Below are 16280 nucleotides of genomic sequence, written 5' to 3' on the forward strand. Positions count from 1 at the left end.
TACATTCTTTGATGTTCTGCATATTTGTCTGTTATTGTGAACACACTGGCAGATTTGTAGAAGGACTGCCCTGATTATTTTTTTCAAAATCAAGTTAAATGCTTTCAAGCTTTTCTGGTTTATTTAAAAAATGAAAGATATATGAACTAAAATGTATAGACTTTTGTAACCTAATATATGACTACAAGAAGCCTGATATATTCTGAATGCAAAGGAATACATTAATAAAGTGCTCAAAATATATCTTAAATCTAGTTGTGTAAAGCATTTAATATACAGTATTGAACTGGTATTGATTTTGCACAGAGGGTGTCAGTTGACTAACATGGGTAAATGTTTTATTGCTACAGGAAAACATTGAAAAGTTGAATAATTAAAAAAAAATACTGTTTGACAGAATCATAGGCAATAGAAGGGAACTCATTTAAATACAAAATATAACACACAACATATTGGCTTGGTTTAATTAAGTCAATAACGTATGCCCAGAAGCTGTTTGATGAATGTGAAAATAAATATCATAGGACTGCATCTTACTGCATACTTACAAGCGTACATACCTTTGTCTAGCCTAATAGGACTGTACTGTGGCATCTAAGAGCTTTAAGGGCAATTTGGCAAATCTAGGGTTGGCTGAAGTCAGTATTTTCATTTGATCAAGTTCCATATGTATAAAACTATACAATTAAAACAAACAAGTGCCTTCATGTTAGCATTTACAATGCGTATCCTATGTAATTGCATCATGTTCTATCTTGTTGATTCCAGTTCTCGGATGTCCGTTCTGGGAAGACTAAAGTCCCAACACTTATGAGCTTACTTTGCAGATCTGCTTTAATAGCGGTATAAAAAAAGCAGGGTGTGATACCACTCTGCACACGCTCTCTTGTGGTCAGTGTACGTGACTGCCTGTAATGTGTTGCTAGTTTTCTGGACTTCTTCTTGCAAAACTCCAAACTGCTAAAAGCTGCTTCCTCCATCTGTTACAAAAGCAATTTGTATCAGCTTGGGGTTTTGCAACAACGCAGCCTGGTTTAAGGATAAGTGCTACGGACTGTGCATGGGCACAGATTACTGACTAACATTACAGTCTCCAAGAACTCATTTCTACTGTCTAAGATTTAGTAGCTTACAGAAAATTACACTGCTAAAACCACTGTTGTAATTTGTACTTGTAAACACAACTGTTGGTTTCCTCATCTGTAAAGAAAGTTGAATAATATTTTTTTTAGAATGGCTGTTGTCTGGATGGTGCCCAGGGCTACATTTCTAATTAGGAGGGATATTTTAATATATAAATAATATTTCAAAATAGCTTTTCACATTTTGTTTTTGTTTTAAAAATATACTTCTCTGGTTAGTCAATAATCAAAATACCGATCCAGCCCTAGATGGTGTTTTTTCCTGTATGTTGTGCAAAACCTATTTTAAATGCACAGTTATTGCTCTTTGTAGTGTGTGGATTCTCTCCCTCTCTCCCGATCTACCATGACTGGAAGCCACTTGAGGTTTGTGGAGTATTGCATTGCCTGTTGCTGGATAACTGGTTAGCCTGTTACTAGGACCACTGACATGAACAGTCTGTCGGCTCCTGAATAGAGTAGTAGACCCAGGTAGAATTTCCATTACAGTAAAGTTGGACAGAGCGTCTTTGCAGCCCAATTTCTCTGCAACACTTGCAAAATCTGGCATAGGTGTTAATGTTGTAGTTATATATGCTGGCGGAGGGGCATTTTCCATCACAAGAGACTATATTAACCTGTAACAAAGCACAGAGATTTTCAGAATTAGCAAGAGAGCAAGAAACAAAACACTCTGGTATGACTTTTACTGTCAATATTTTTTGGGGGAATCTTCAGCATTAATGTAGCAATATTGCATTGGGTACTATGTTACTTGTTTTCTTAGTATTTTTAGTCTGATGTGAACAGACCAAATCAATCCTTTTGACTGTTCCCTGCATACACCCTCAACATACTGCTTTTAACCTTTCAGATTTGCTTTTATAAATAGTAATGCACATTTGCATCATCATTGTGCTACCTATACCACGAAAAGATTATTTTTCATACACATACATTTGTTCAACACTTGGTAGATAATGAAACAATTATACCGGAGTTGCAGTATCAATATGTATACTGTATTCAAAACTCCATAAAGAAAAAATCACCCCAGACTGGAATATGAACTTACAGGTCTGTTACTTCTACAGTCGTTTTTCCGGATAGTCATTCGGACTGTCACCTTCTGGCAAGACTTCCCATCTTCTTTACCTGAAGTAACAGAAGTATTGGAAGATATCAATTCCTTGTTTAAAAATAGTGTTGCATACCATTAATTGAATATGAACTGTTGTTGTTAAGTGCTAAACACTATGTTAATATCATTGTGCAGTATGCAACAAAGGGAAAAAGGGTATGTTACTTTTATAATACTTAATTTCCTATGTTTAATATCTCTTTACGTGCATGCGCCATCATTCTCTGTTGCATTTGCAGCCTGCCTACTCTGCTTTTTTTTATTACAACACTAATGTTAATTTGGTTAGGCAGACCAGTGTAATATACAATTCCCCCGCTCCCTCTGACTATACCATGTTAGTGTAGATACGTTCCTGTTTTGTATGATACACATCTGCCCAGCCTCACCACATTGCACACAATTGAACTAATAAGCAAACATCAATGCTTAGTTTCTGTACCACTAACAACAAGAAGTTCTGTTTTTACAACCAATGAATCCCAGTGAATTTAGATATATACCCATAAATGAAAAGGGTCTCAATTAACTGATTTAATTAATCTTCAAAGTCATATTTTGGTGAATTCCCTTGAATGCCACCCCTTATAGTTTGAATTTAATGTTGCCCAAAATATGCAGAGCAGGCATATAGCAGTAGTTATTAAATCAGTAATAAATGGAATGCCAGTATTAAACTTTACATGGTGTCCAAAATCTTTGTATAATTCTAACTGTGCATATTATCATCTCCACAGAGTTTGACTGCTTCATTATTAATATCTCTACATTTTTTTCCTTACTGGTTTGAAGAACTTCTAACCACATAAACTCAATTCTCTAACAAAATAACAATAGCTTTAGCTACAGCGTATACTCTGATTATTCTTCATATAGTAAATGAGCCAGAACACACATTTATAAATGTCCTTTTAACTGTGATTAGTGTATATCAGTTTGTTCAGAATACTAATCTAACAGTGAGACGGAAAGTCAATGGAAAATTGTTCCAAAGGATTTGGACAATGATGTCTGGAAAATAATTATGAAACCCAAACCAAAATACCCATTTTAACAATAACAAAAAATCAAAATATTTTAAATAAAATAATACGTTTCTAAAAGCATCAGATAAAAGCAATTCAAGTGTTTACTAACAAAATGGTAAATGTTAGATACTACTGTAAACGTTTGGGTAATCTGGCATATATTCCATTATTTGTATTCATGTTTTTGTGATAGAATTTGATAAGTGTATGTGTTGTTTTTGAAAACGGTGAAGAAAATAAGGTTTGTTTTCAGTGTATTCAAACTTAGTATAAAATAGTAATTATTCCATAGTAATTGCTTTTGCAATAGACTAATCTGTTTTACAGTATATAATAAAACATGCCACATCACCCGAAGTGTTACAGCAGATAGCCTACTAATGTTTTCTAGCACACTTTCAGATGCACAGATATATTAACTAAAACATGCAGTAAAACTAGAGGCTTTCTAACTGGCCACTACCAACAGTACATTGTTGGCAAACAACAATGCACTGCCCAGACAGTGCACAATGGAAAGACAGTCAGCGGTATCTTATATGTCCTCAGTTTGGGAGAGAAAAAAAAAAATGGTTTAATGTTTTGGAGTTTTGAATCTTCTTTTAGGGAAGTACATTGTTGGAAATCAACAATGGTGATGGCTAGCCTTTTAGTCACTGATTTCCAGTAACTGGTACCTTTGTCACAGGTAGAGCTAACTGTAGGAGGCAATGGGCTAACAGGGAATGGAAACAGGGATATTCCAGTACCTGGTGAGATTGTTACATGTTGATCAGATTGCAGTTTCACACAAAATGCAGCATTTAACATTAAAAATATTAGAAAAAGAAGAGCACAATTATAATAACTGCATGGGACAATATTGAATAGCCTAATTTCCTTTCTTGCAAAATGTATTAAAACTAAACAAAGAACACATTTGGATCAATTTTTGTTTCTAAACGAGACAGTATCACCAGAATTATCCTGGTCATTTTAATTTTAATAGAGAGTGACTAAACAAGACTGTTTCTTAGAAACGGGTTCTCTGCTTTTTCCAATTGGTGTGTCGGGAATTACAGTGCAGGACAATGTAATTTTCTGAGTCAAGAACATAAGTACGAAATTGCATAAAACATAGATCTGATTGGTTATGATTCTGTTAAGTTACATTGTTCTTGCTCTAAGCCAGTGATGTTGCACAAAGGTGCATTTAGAAATACAAAACATTTTGTAACACACTGAAATGTGCAGCAAGCAATTACAGTGCTACATGTGTGCATCACTACATGTCAACTAAATAGCTGATGGGAATGAAACAGCGTCTTTTTTTTCGTAATGTACTCACAGGTTTTACAGCAGCCGTCCATGTAGCTTATAACTGTTCCTCCAATCTAGGATGAGATGGTAAGGATTACTGCTTCAAGTATAGCACCAGACTAAACAGTGAATTACATCTGTGTAACACTGTATATTAAATGGGAATACCACCTCTAAATGTATTAACATAACATTATTAAGGGGAATGCATTTTAATAACCTGATCATTTTTGGCAATACACTCTTCCAACAGGCATTTCATTGTGTTTGCATATTGAGGACCCCTTTTTTACGATCTTCATTACTTGTGGAGTACAGAAAGGGATTCATTGATGGTAGAGGATTCATACTGACCTTCATGCATTCTGTTTCGTTAAATGGTGGGCAGCTAATAGAATAGCTGATGAGGGTGGGTCCTGATGTTGTATCTGTGCACTCGTATGTCTTACAGTTGGACATCCATGTCATACCGGGCTGAGAAAAGGGGATAGAAAACTGTGTATTAACTGGTATTTAAATGAACATGTTTATAGTACAGTGTAATGCTAAAATGGAAATGTCCTGCACTGGAAATTTAAAAAATAGTAGAAGTATTTTTAATAATGCAAGAAAAACTCACAAATACTTGTAATACTAGTGAACATCTCTTCTTCTCAATGTAGTCAAAGTTTCTTTTTTTTTGTTACTATTATCACCACATTTTAAGATTAAAAAACAATTTAGTTAAATTAACAAACACAATTTATGTTTAAAAATTAAACTGAATCTTCCAATTTTCTGCAGTTGAATATGTGCAGCACTATTGCAACATTCCTGCCCTGGATCATTCTACTCCATTTAGTTAGGTGTAGAATGACATTTTTAGCTAAGTAAATTTCCTACAAGATATAAAATGTTTCTAGTGTTGATACATTTATGAATGAATCTGTATATCTGAAAAGAAATCTACACTGTGCTGTGGTTCAATGGAGAGTTTCTGAAATGTCCTTCTACACCTGATTAAAGTGTGGCACGACCCTCTGGAGAGAGTTCAGATTACTTCATGCAAACTTTGAGTAATGTTATTCTTTCAAACCTTATACAGAGCAATGCTTCCGTTATCCATTTGGTAAATGCAAGATGTATTTCTGCAAACTCCACAGCATGCCGTTAGGTCGTCAGGAGGTTTGTAAACTTGGTTCTATTAAAAAAAAAAAAAAAAGAGTTTGTGTTATTTTCTCTGAAAAGCTGGAATCCAACACTGGAGAAAACACAGTGATTCAATTAATATTTACTAAGGAAACATCAAGAGTTCCTTTCCAGGTCAGGTTAAAATATTGTTGAAATACTGTGGACCTTGTAATTGTCTTTAAATATACTGTATAACAGGATTACCTGTGCAGGTCAAAAGAAAGTTATTGTCTAACGTTTGTTTTATTACTGAACTCAGTTGTATATAAAGTGGACTTACTGGTTCGCACTGAGCTGTGCAGTTAGTCTTGCTGACTTGGACCTTGTAGAAGCTGGTTACTGGATCAGTATGGGAGGTGCATTGTGTAGTATAGCAGATACCCTCAGCAGTGTGCTCAACAAGTGTCTGCCCTGGTCGCATGACTCCCCACTCCCCATCCACACACACCGGCTCTTTCACTGAACAAGAGTTGCAGAATTAGCCAGGTAACTGCTGCTAACCTAGAGTTTTCACCTGATGAAGCTATATAACAAAAACACAATCTTAAAGATACAAATGCATTAAATTAATTTTAATAAAAAACACAAAAACAATATCTCAAGACCTATTTTTTTTCATTACCAACATAATCCATACATAGCTATAAAATACTCACCTGATGGCCTAAAACTCATTTTACCATTGAAGACATTGAAAAAGTATTTTTTTAGTATTACTAATATTTTCACCTGATTCAAAAACATATTTTGGAAACCAGGCTCTTTGTTTACTAAACAGCTGCATTTCCATTTATTTACTGTACTTACAATGCAAGTCCTTGATTTCTTACTTGAATATAATGCCTCAGTATCCAACTTACCACACTTGTATTTGGAACAGTCACATTGGTTTTCAGGGTCTGTGAGGAACTCATTGTCAATTTGAAGCATTTCTCCCTTTTGAAACAAAGAGTACATTAAATTACCAACAACAAAAAACACAGAAAGAAAAATGTTTTAAACATGCATTTTGTAAAGTCTGCATACCAGTTTACATTGTGGTTTAGGGATTGTGTCACAGGCACATTCTGGAAAATGAAAAATAAATTGTAAGTTTGTACAAAAAGCAATAATAATAAACAGAAACAAAGTTCTTATAATGATTTTACCGCATGTGTTCAACGGGCAGCATAGATCAGGACTCCATACTGTCACCACAGACATCCCCAAAGGACATGTGTACTCTGTACAGCGATATGTTTCACAAACTGAAAAACATACAGACAGTACAAGCATGGGATTTCAATTTTCAATTCACTTTGCTGAAGTATACTTTTTAAAATGATAGACGTGACGGGCGCAGCTTAAGTCAATGCAGCTTATATAGAATGTGAAACATACACAGGTGTTGATTTTATGGTACAAGACTCTGTCTTGTTTCACATGCAGTCAGCTGTGCTTGTTGCACTGGATTCAAACTCACCACAGTGGTAAGGAGGGCAGCACCTGTCTGTGCTGTTTGCATCGACTGTGAAGACCTCTCCCTCCTGGCAGGTAGGAATAGTGTCCGAGCAGGACCCACACACTGTGTACAAATTCAACAGAACAAATACTTTAAATCAGAAACATATTCACACCATACCGACATATGTGGTACTGTACGTGTCTATAAAATACATACACTATAACCACTGTTTTACTGTATAGGAAACATTCACACTATACCCATGTACATGTCTATAAAATACAGATAACCACTGTATTACATATGTACAAATATATAATAATATATATGATTTATACAAACTCGACTTTCAATTGGATGGTCAGAAATAGGCTGGAATACTGTTTTCTCGTAGTTACTGGTGCTGTTTAAGGCCTGTGTCCGGTGACATTAGAACTTACTGCAGATGTAAGCCATGCAGCAGCTCCCCTCAGTCCGGGTGGCAATCAAGGTCTGGTCATCTCTGCATGTTGGAATGTCAGACTCACACCTGTCTGGGTCACACTCTAAATAAACACGTATGAACACAGAAACGTTCAAGGTCAGTAAAAATGTAAAGTTCTCATTCCAGAAAAAATCTATGAAAATAGCCAAATACTTTTTTCATGTAGTGTTGAAGTTGCCTGTCATCTTAAAATGTATACTGTATATAGTAAATATGGACTGGAGAGGAGGCTGATAGTGGGAAACTATGGACCCTGAGGGAAGAACTATATGTCCCAGACTGAATCTGAGGATCATCAAAGTTTTAGGATTCATACATCTTTAGAGAGGAATTATTAAGTATTAACAGTACTGTATTTATATATTTTATCAGATAAAACTATGCTTACCACATATATAATCTGGACAACAGGAGTAGTCTCTGTAGTAGGAAACCAGTTTTTCACCATATTTACACTCTGGAGCATACTGGTCGCATAGCGTCTGATTGCAAACTAGACAAAAATAAATGATTAAATAAAAAAAGCAATTTACTACTTATTAACCCATGTTGCTAAATACAATTGACTTTTATTAAAGTAATGCATTAGAACAGTGCTACTGTAGCTAGTGGCATAAACACATGATATAAATGCCAGGGAGTTCATACTCTCTCAGATCAGATAGATGATGGCTCTATAGTACATACCACAAGCTTTCTGAGGACAGCAGCTTTTGTCATCAGCCAGACTAACAGTCACTTCTCCAGCCTTGCTACACACAGGCTCCGGGACCTTGGTGCAGTTATGCTCCACTGGGATGATGGAGTCATTGTCACATTTGTACATGCAGCAGCCATCCTTTGAGGCCTTCCAGACCTCTCCTGACGCGTGAGGAGTCCCAAAGCTGTCGGTACAAGCTGTAATCATGGAGATCTAAGGTTACATGCGACAGATTTTCTACGGTCTACCACACTTTTGAAATGTGTTTATATGTTTGATCACCCATGTTTTCTTTCGATGCACGATTTGCTGTATAGACTGTTTGGATGAAGAATCTTGGTCGGATTTTTGGAGTTTCTTGTTACCAGTTTACATGGAGAATCAGCTGAATTCTGTAGCGTGAATTTCGCGAATTTCCCTTGCTTTTTCTAGTCTGGAAATTTGACCGTTTGTAAAATGATACGAGTTCTCTATGAGTATGGTGATTTATGCTTATTAAACAAGAAAACAGTTTATGGCCTTTACTGTAAACACATACCACACTTCTCACTGGGAATACAGAGAGCAGAGTATGGGCGATGGAGGAGTGTTCCCTCTGGACAAACACAGCCCTCAGTTAGTCCTGAGCATTCCTCTAGATCCGAATCAGACTCATGGTTTGGGCAAGTCTTGGCATTGCATGCTGGCAAACAGGCCTGGTATCTTAACTCTGGAGGGCACATGAACGCTAAGAGAAAGAAGAAAAAAAGGTAAACTGAAATTTGGAACATTTGATCGTTCAATAACTTACTAGTCACTGCAATAGATTTTGTTTTAAATAATTACTTACAACAATAGTCAGGACTCCTCCATTCTATGCAGACACTGAACTTGTGACAGGCAGCCACATACGCAGCCAGTGCTGTGCAGGGGCTCTTCACATACTCTGCATCCCGAACCCACACTTCACAAAACATTTTGGGTGGGACCTAATAAACCAAAATGAGACCCCGTCAGTAACAAGTAACTCTTTTCAAATCATAGATTTGGTCTGATATTCCACAGAGAGAACATTGGCCCACATTGGTACATTTATGAATAACACCAGTGATTTGAGAAGGCAGGAAACTCATTTTTAGTGTATAAGGCATAATCTCCTTCCTATACATGCATCCTTGCTACTGCCAAACATACACACAATTTATGCACATTAAATAGGTACAGTAAACAGGCTAAATTAAATCTTTACAGAACGTGTGCCACAGATGGAAGCTGTTTCGGCTTGAATCCCCTAGTACATAAAAGGCAAGGTAGATGTGGATAACTACAAGGTCAAAGCAGTGTTTCAAAGGGTGAACATACAAAAGCATGGCAGCTGCTGAAGGTTTGGTTGCTGAGCATGCTTAAGCATTCCGAGCAGTCGCTGGTGGAGCAGTTCACTTCCCGGCGGCGGTTCTGTCCCATGAAGCTTGTTGTGTTTGGCACTTGCCAGCTGTCAATAAATACTGTTGGGTCCTCACTTTCACTCACAGTTGTCCCATTGAACAATGTGAGGTCATTAGTTGGGTCTCCATCACAGCAACCTGCAGAAAGTTGGAATACCAAAAGCAAATATAATATACTGTACAAGCATGCATCCACGACTTGTCAGCTCGTTTAAAAAACATTATATATAATAGATGATATTTGTTGGCTGCAGTTAATAACAGTTTATCCAGTACTACATACCGCACAATCCCATTGTGGTGAGCTTGTGGCTGGGACTGTCTGTCTCAATAACCATCATTCCTGTGCTGTGAAACCACTGGATCTTGAGTCCAGCTGGGGTCTTAATTAAATACATGTTACCAGTGTCCAAGATTTCAAATCCATTTTTCTTAAAGCGTGGCCGCGCATACCTTGAGTTCACATACAACTTTTTTTTTTGGTGGGTGGGGAGAATAAAATATTATATTATAATTGCATGTTATTGTTTGTTTATTCCTTCAAATCTCAATAAAAGGCTTTCACAATATAATAATATACAGAATCCTGAATAATATCAACTTTCTGAAACTGCCAAATAAATTCATATTTTGTTGTATCCTCTTGGTATAGGGTGCTCTATTTACTATAATAAAAGCCTAGCAACGTGTAATACATCATGAAAGCATGGTAAAGCATAGGTAAGCATTGTAAAGACTAGTGCAGTATGGTAAAGCATATGGTAAACCAGGATACACGGTGGGAAAAGTATGGGAAAATAGTGTGGTAAACTCTTATAAGGGGTGATAGAAACTGATATCACCCCTGATATTGTGATTTCCTGTTGTTCTGACCTCGAGCAGAGTGAAAATCTGCTTGAATTTTACAGCCAATAGTATGTATTTTTAAGTAAGAATAATTACAACAGTACAGCGATCTTAATACAAGCCACCTGTTACAAACCTGTGTGCAATGGTGGCTTGTATTTATTTCAGGTCGCTGTGTCACATCAATATCAGGGTCTACTATATTTTGTGTATATTGTATGAAATGAAGTAGAGTACAGTAATCAAACAGACTTACTCTTCTCTGTAGACGATCAATCAGCACTTGATGTGCTTTGTGTGTAATATTGAGAGCTACCAGGCACAGGTTAGTGAAATTCCATAGAAGCTGTGATGCAACATAAAAAAAAAGAAAATATCAGAATTAAAGGAGTGTTCTTTTTGTGAAACTTGGACATCTTTAAACAAATAAAGACGTTTCATTTAAAAAACGATTCAATGCTGTTTTCTGAAGGATTTAACCCATCATATGATCAATTATGTACCAACAAATATTAAATATCTTTATTCATATAAATAAGTTGATTTAAAAAAAAAATGTAAGTTAACAAAACCAACTACATATTAAAAACATTCTATTGGAAAAGTATAACTGTAAATCCAATGGTTTTAAAATAAATTCTAGCACATCCATCCACCTATGATGGACTTTTACAAACGTGAAGCAATGCTTCATGTGAAGTTAAGAATTAAAAAAGTTTAAAAACAGAAAAACGTACCGTGTCTGAGCTTTGGCACTCTTGAACTTGAATGCTTACGGTTTCGTTTGGCAGCTGAGTTACAATATAGGAAGCCACTTTATAAATGGCCACACTATTACCATCAAAGGTAATAATGTTTAAATCTGGAAAAACAGAGCAGCGACCTGGGGAAATACATTGATAAAAGAACAAAATAAAATCCACAAAATCACATTTTAGAATGGGAAAATGTTGCATTGTATTTAAATAAAACTCAAAATCTTGCTTAGTCTGATCTAAAACTGTACTACAGTACCACTGCCCGATTAAATGTGCTTTACTTATTTCTATTAGGAAGCAAAGCACTTAGAAAACCTGTAAATAAAATTAGGCTGTTCGTGTAACATTGGTATGGTTCATAATTTACAGATTGTGTTGTAGAAATGTAGTCAAATCAAAGTTTGTTCATACTAACCCTTGTACTTAATTCACAGCTTTAACCTTTTCTTTTTTTCTTTTGACTGGCATATTTTAGTACTATATTTTCATTACTGTATTTTTTCTATGTTTTGTAATGCTATCAAATCTCAGTATAAAACAAAAGACATTTATATCTGCACCTGTAAAATCCAACTATTTTTGCTAACTTAAAAAAAAAAGATCTAAAGTATCAGTTACATGTAACACTGAACACTCCACAGGCAGGTTTCAGAACTTACAAGGGCAATCCCACTGTGGACAGCACTTGTCACCGTTCACCAGTATAGCGAATCCCAGGAGACCACAATTAGGAGGCGTTGCATTGTAGGGACAATTCTGGGATTTATTGAACAGCATCAGTTGTCCGTTCATGCAGACATATTTTGTGCATTCATCAATAATCTCAGAATATTGAGGCTGTAAAAAAAAAAAAAAAAATAACAAAGCTATAACTGCCCCTTTGACACTCCTGCTTCCTAACCGACTGTATTTCACTTACATTCTACCCAAAAACTACCGCAAAACACAGTATAAATGGACCAACTTTATAACTCTCACTTCCTACAGTATGTACAGCAGTTCTACGTTTGTACTGAATTCACAAACACACCATTGTAGCCTGTATTTAACTATGCATTTTTACATTGGAGTACTGTATATTATCTTGTGTCAACATAAATTACTTACAGTGCACATCTTGGGTGATGTAACTAAAGTAGTTGTTGTATGAGCACTTGTTGACTGAGGTGATAATGGTGTCAATGTTTCATTGCTGCTGAGTAGGGGTGTTGTTGTCTGAGTGGACCAGTACTCCATTGCATTTGTATAGGAGGTGGATACAGATGGCCCTGATACAGAAGAACTCTCTGTTTCAGCTGTTGTTGCTGGTGGAGATGAAGTTGGTGAAACAGTACTAAGAACAGATACAGTTATATTGCTAACAGCTTCTTTAGATGTTGTTATCCAGTATTCAGAAGAAGTGGTCCTCAGACTCTCTGCAGCTGTGGTAGCGTTTGGAGTAACATGAGTAGTTGCAGCAGTTGATTCTAGTGTAGAAGCCGGCTGTTTTGTTGTTTGACCAGTACTGGTTTCTGGTAGAGGAGTTGTTTTATATGTAGACGTAGTGGAGGTCTGGGCTGCAGTTATAATGGATGTTGTTGTTTCTTTACCAGTTGTAGTTAGTACTGTGGCATTAAGCACGGCAGTCACGCTTGCTGTCGTGACTGGTTTGGATGGAGTGACTGCTTGGGTTGTCTGCTTTTCTGTCCGTATGGATGCAGTGGTAGCTGCAGTTGTGACAGCACTTGGTGTGACTGGAGAGTAGATTAGTAAAGTGGTAGCAGTAGAAAGAGGTACTGTCGTTGTTGATACAGTTACCTCTTCAGTGGGGGTTTTGCCTGTAGTTGTCCATTTTTCTTTTGGTGTTTCTGTAGATGAAGTGGACAGTGTGGTCGTATGAAGTGTTGTACCCAAAGTGGGTTTTGGTGTTGGGGATGTGGTTGTAACAGTGCCTACTGTTTCAGGAGTCACCTGTGAAGTACCCGCTGTTCTCAAAGTTACAGCTGGTGTTGCTGCCTGCGATTCAGAAGATGCACTTTTTATGGTAGAAAATACAGATCTGGTGGTTGCTGTAGTTGTTGGTTCGGAGGCAAACGTAGTTTGTGAAGTAACAGTCTGCAAACTGGTGGTAGATGATTCTACTAAAGTTGTTGAGGAAGTGTGGCTAGTTATAGAGCTGCTTTGCACTGTTTCTGCAGCTGTATCTGGATATGGGGTGGCTGGCTTGGCTGAGTGCTCAGCTGTACTTGTCTTTTCTGTTGGATATCCTGTTATTATTGAAGTTCCATCTGGGAGAGTTTGGTAGAGAGATGTTGTCTTGGAGGTAGTTAACTGTGGTAATGATGATACAGTAGCCACGGTGGAAACAAACTCTTCAGAGGTTAGTAGAGGTGTGGTACTCTGGTGCGTAACAGGCTTTGTGGAGAATATATAACCCATTGTTGTAGTCTCAGTAGTATGTTCTGTTGAGCTTGGATATGTTGGGGTGGTGGAGCTTGTTACTGATTTTGATACATCACTAGATGTAATGGGGGTTATTGTTGTCCAGACCTTCTCAGAAGCCATTGAATATGGCATTACGGGTACTGTTGTCTCAGATTTAGTAGGTTCTAAGGTAATTTTAGAGAGTTCAGTTAGGAATGGATACAGTGTGGTGGTCCCTAATGTTGTGATATTTGTGTCCACTTTATCCACTGTGTGCAATGTCGTTAGGGTTGTTTTTGTCAATTCAGCAGACGTTGATGCAACTGTTTCTGCTGTAGTCTCTTTAGTTGACTCAGAAGTGGTGGTTTTGGTGGTTTCCACACCTACTTGATGAGTAGATGATGATGTCTCAGTTGAAGCAACTGTCATTGGAGGTACCTCTGGTGTGGTTCTGCCTGTCTCTGTGAAAGCTAAAGGTACAGCTGAAGCAGAGGTTGTTTTGACCCTTTCTGTTTTCGGATATGCAGTCGTTTTTGTTGTGGTTGTAAGTTTAGTAGGGAATGATGAAATGGTTTTCTCAGTCATATGTCCTACAGTAGTCTGCGTGTATGCTGAAGGGTATGCAGTTGTTCCTAATGACACTGTTGGTCCTGCAGACACTGTAGAAGCAGCCAAAGATTCAGACACAGTTAGATGTGTCGTAGATGCTGTCGTTTCTTCCGTTTCAAATGGAGATACATATATCGTACTTTCTGAAGTTACTGGTTTAGTAGTTAGTGGTGTCTTAATTTCTTGTGCTGTTGTTTTTACAGTTTCAAGGGGAGAGACATATGCAGTACTTTTTGAAGTTGTTGATTCTGTAAAAAGTGGGGGTTTGGTTTTCATGGTAGCATATGTAGTTTTTCTAGTCTCAACTGGAGGAGAATAACCAGGGCTTTTTGAAGTTGTCAGTTCAGTAGGAAGTTGAGGTTTAGCAACAGTTGTAAGTGTTGTTTTTCCAGTCTCAACTGGAGGGGAATAACCAGGGCTTTTTGAAGTTGTCAGTTCAGTAGGAAGTTGAGGTGTAGTTTCTACAGTTGTAAGTGTTGTTCTTCCAGTCTCAACTGGAGGAGAATAACCAGGGCTTTTTGAAGTTGTCATTTCAGTAGGAAGTTGAGGTGTAGTTTCTGCACTTGTAAGTGTTGTTTTTCCAGTCTCAACTGGAGGGGAATAAACAGGTATTATTGAAGTTGTCAGTTCAGTAGGAAGTTGAGGTGTAGTTTCTACAGTTGTAAGTGTTGTTTTTCCAGTCTCAACTGGAGGAGAATAACCAGGGCTTTTTGAAGTTATTGCTTCAGTAGTAAGAGGAGATTTGGTTTCTGTTGTGGTATACGCAGATGTTTTTACAGTTTTAACTGGAGAAGAGTATACTGTACTTTCAGAAGTCAGGGGTTTAGTAGTCAGTGGAGAAACAGTTTTATCCGCCACCTTTGTACTGGTATCTATATACACTGTTGTAGGGGCCACTGTTGCAGAAGATGTTTCTGTAACTCTTGAAGTCCCTGGTTGTTTTGTTGGCCTTTTACTGGTAGTTGTATAAGCAGGTAAACGAGTCACTTCAGCTGTAGACACTGTTGTCTTTTCTGTCTCCTCGAGAGGTCGGGGGGATGTGCTTGTCAGTACTGTGGTGTCTTTGGATGGCAATTCTATGGCACTTGATGTCCAGTCCACTGTAGGAAGCAACTCAGTTTCTGGCACTACAGAAATAGTTGTCACTTTGAAGGTGTCTGGTGGTTTAGTAGTCGTGGTCTGCAAAAATGCACCAGCTGCAGAAGACACAGTTGTGCTTTCTGTGGTTGTTCTTGTGGTGTATGGAGAACTTGGTGTAGTCTGAAGCTCACTTGTGCTAATCGGGATGCTAGTTGAAGTCGCAGGTGTTTTTGCAGTTGTCGCTAATGACTCAGTAACCGACGTCAAGTTGGATACTGCTGGTGAAGTAACCGCTCCTTCGGGTTTGGTGACATTAGGCGCCCGTGTTGTGATAGTCGTAAAAAGTGATTCTGTTGTATCATTGCCCAGCGTGGTCTGAATGGTAGGACCTAATGGTTTGGGTGAGATGGTCATCACGGTAGAGGCTTCTGTTGATGAAGTGGGTGTTGGGGATGTGCGTTGTGTTTCTGTTGTGGTTTGTGCTGCAGTGGTGGATAGGGTTGAACCCAGTGAAACAGTAGCGTTAACAGAGGGTGAAGTGACAGCTCCAGGTGTTGATACTGTGCTTTGGGGAGTAATTGGCTCAACAGCAACTGCTGGCTTAATGCCTGGGATAAATAATAAAACAACTGTTAGATAAGTACAGTTATTTAAAAAAAAAAAAAAAAAAAGCTAAATGCATTACTTGTGGCAGAAGTAAAATCCTAGCACCCGTGCTTTGGCATTTAAGATTATTGCTTAAAGCCTAATTAAACAGATGTTGGAATGAATAT

General features: G+C 37.5%; 1 protein-coding gene across 1 annotated transcript in view; it reads right to left on the reverse strand.

Annotated features, from left to right (window-relative positions):
- Positions 1–312: 312 nt before the first annotated feature.
- The window catches only part of LOC117434516 (otogelin-like), a 57234-nt gene continuing 41266 nt past the window's right edge, over positions 313–16280 (reverse strand). Inside the window, exons 36-56 of the mRNA XM_059002779.1 lie at positions 12523–16115; positions 12075–12252; positions 11395–11540; positions 10914–11003; positions 10095–10281; positions 9729–9949; positions 9217–9355; positions 8926–9114; positions 8375–8584; positions 8076–8180; positions 7644–7748; positions 7222–7323; positions 6908–7006; positions 6786–6826; positions 6620–6695; positions 6040–6218; positions 5665–5769; positions 4944–5063; positions 4618–4663; positions 2197–2276; positions 313–1759 (exon numbers count right to left, since the gene is read on the reverse strand). Of these exons, the coding sequence (XP_058858762.1) occupies positions 1559–1759; positions 2197–2276; positions 4618–4663; positions 4944–5063; positions 5665–5769; positions 6040–6218; positions 6620–6695; positions 6786–6826; positions 6908–7006; positions 7222–7323; positions 7644–7748; positions 8076–8180; positions 8375–8584; positions 8926–9114; positions 9217–9355; positions 9729–9949; positions 10095–10281; positions 10914–11003; positions 11395–11540; positions 12075–12252; positions 12523–16115 (6212 nt within the window). The 3' untranslated portion in view covers positions 313–1558. The remainder of the gene's footprint in view (positions 1760–2196; positions 2277–4617; positions 4664–4943; positions 5064–5664; positions 5770–6039; positions 6219–6619; positions 6696–6785; positions 6827–6907; positions 7007–7221; positions 7324–7643; positions 7749–8075; positions 8181–8374; positions 8585–8925; positions 9115–9216; positions 9356–9728; positions 9950–10094; positions 10282–10913; positions 11004–11394; positions 11541–12074; positions 12253–12522; positions 16116–16280) is intronic.

The sequence above is a fragment of the Acipenser ruthenus genome, chromosome 28 (assembly GCF_902713425.1).
Source record: "Acipenser ruthenus chromosome 28, fAciRut3.2 maternal haplotype, whole genome shotgun sequence".
NCBI lineage: Eukaryota > Metazoa > Chordata > Actinopteri > Acipenseriformes > Acipenseridae > Acipenser > Acipenser ruthenus.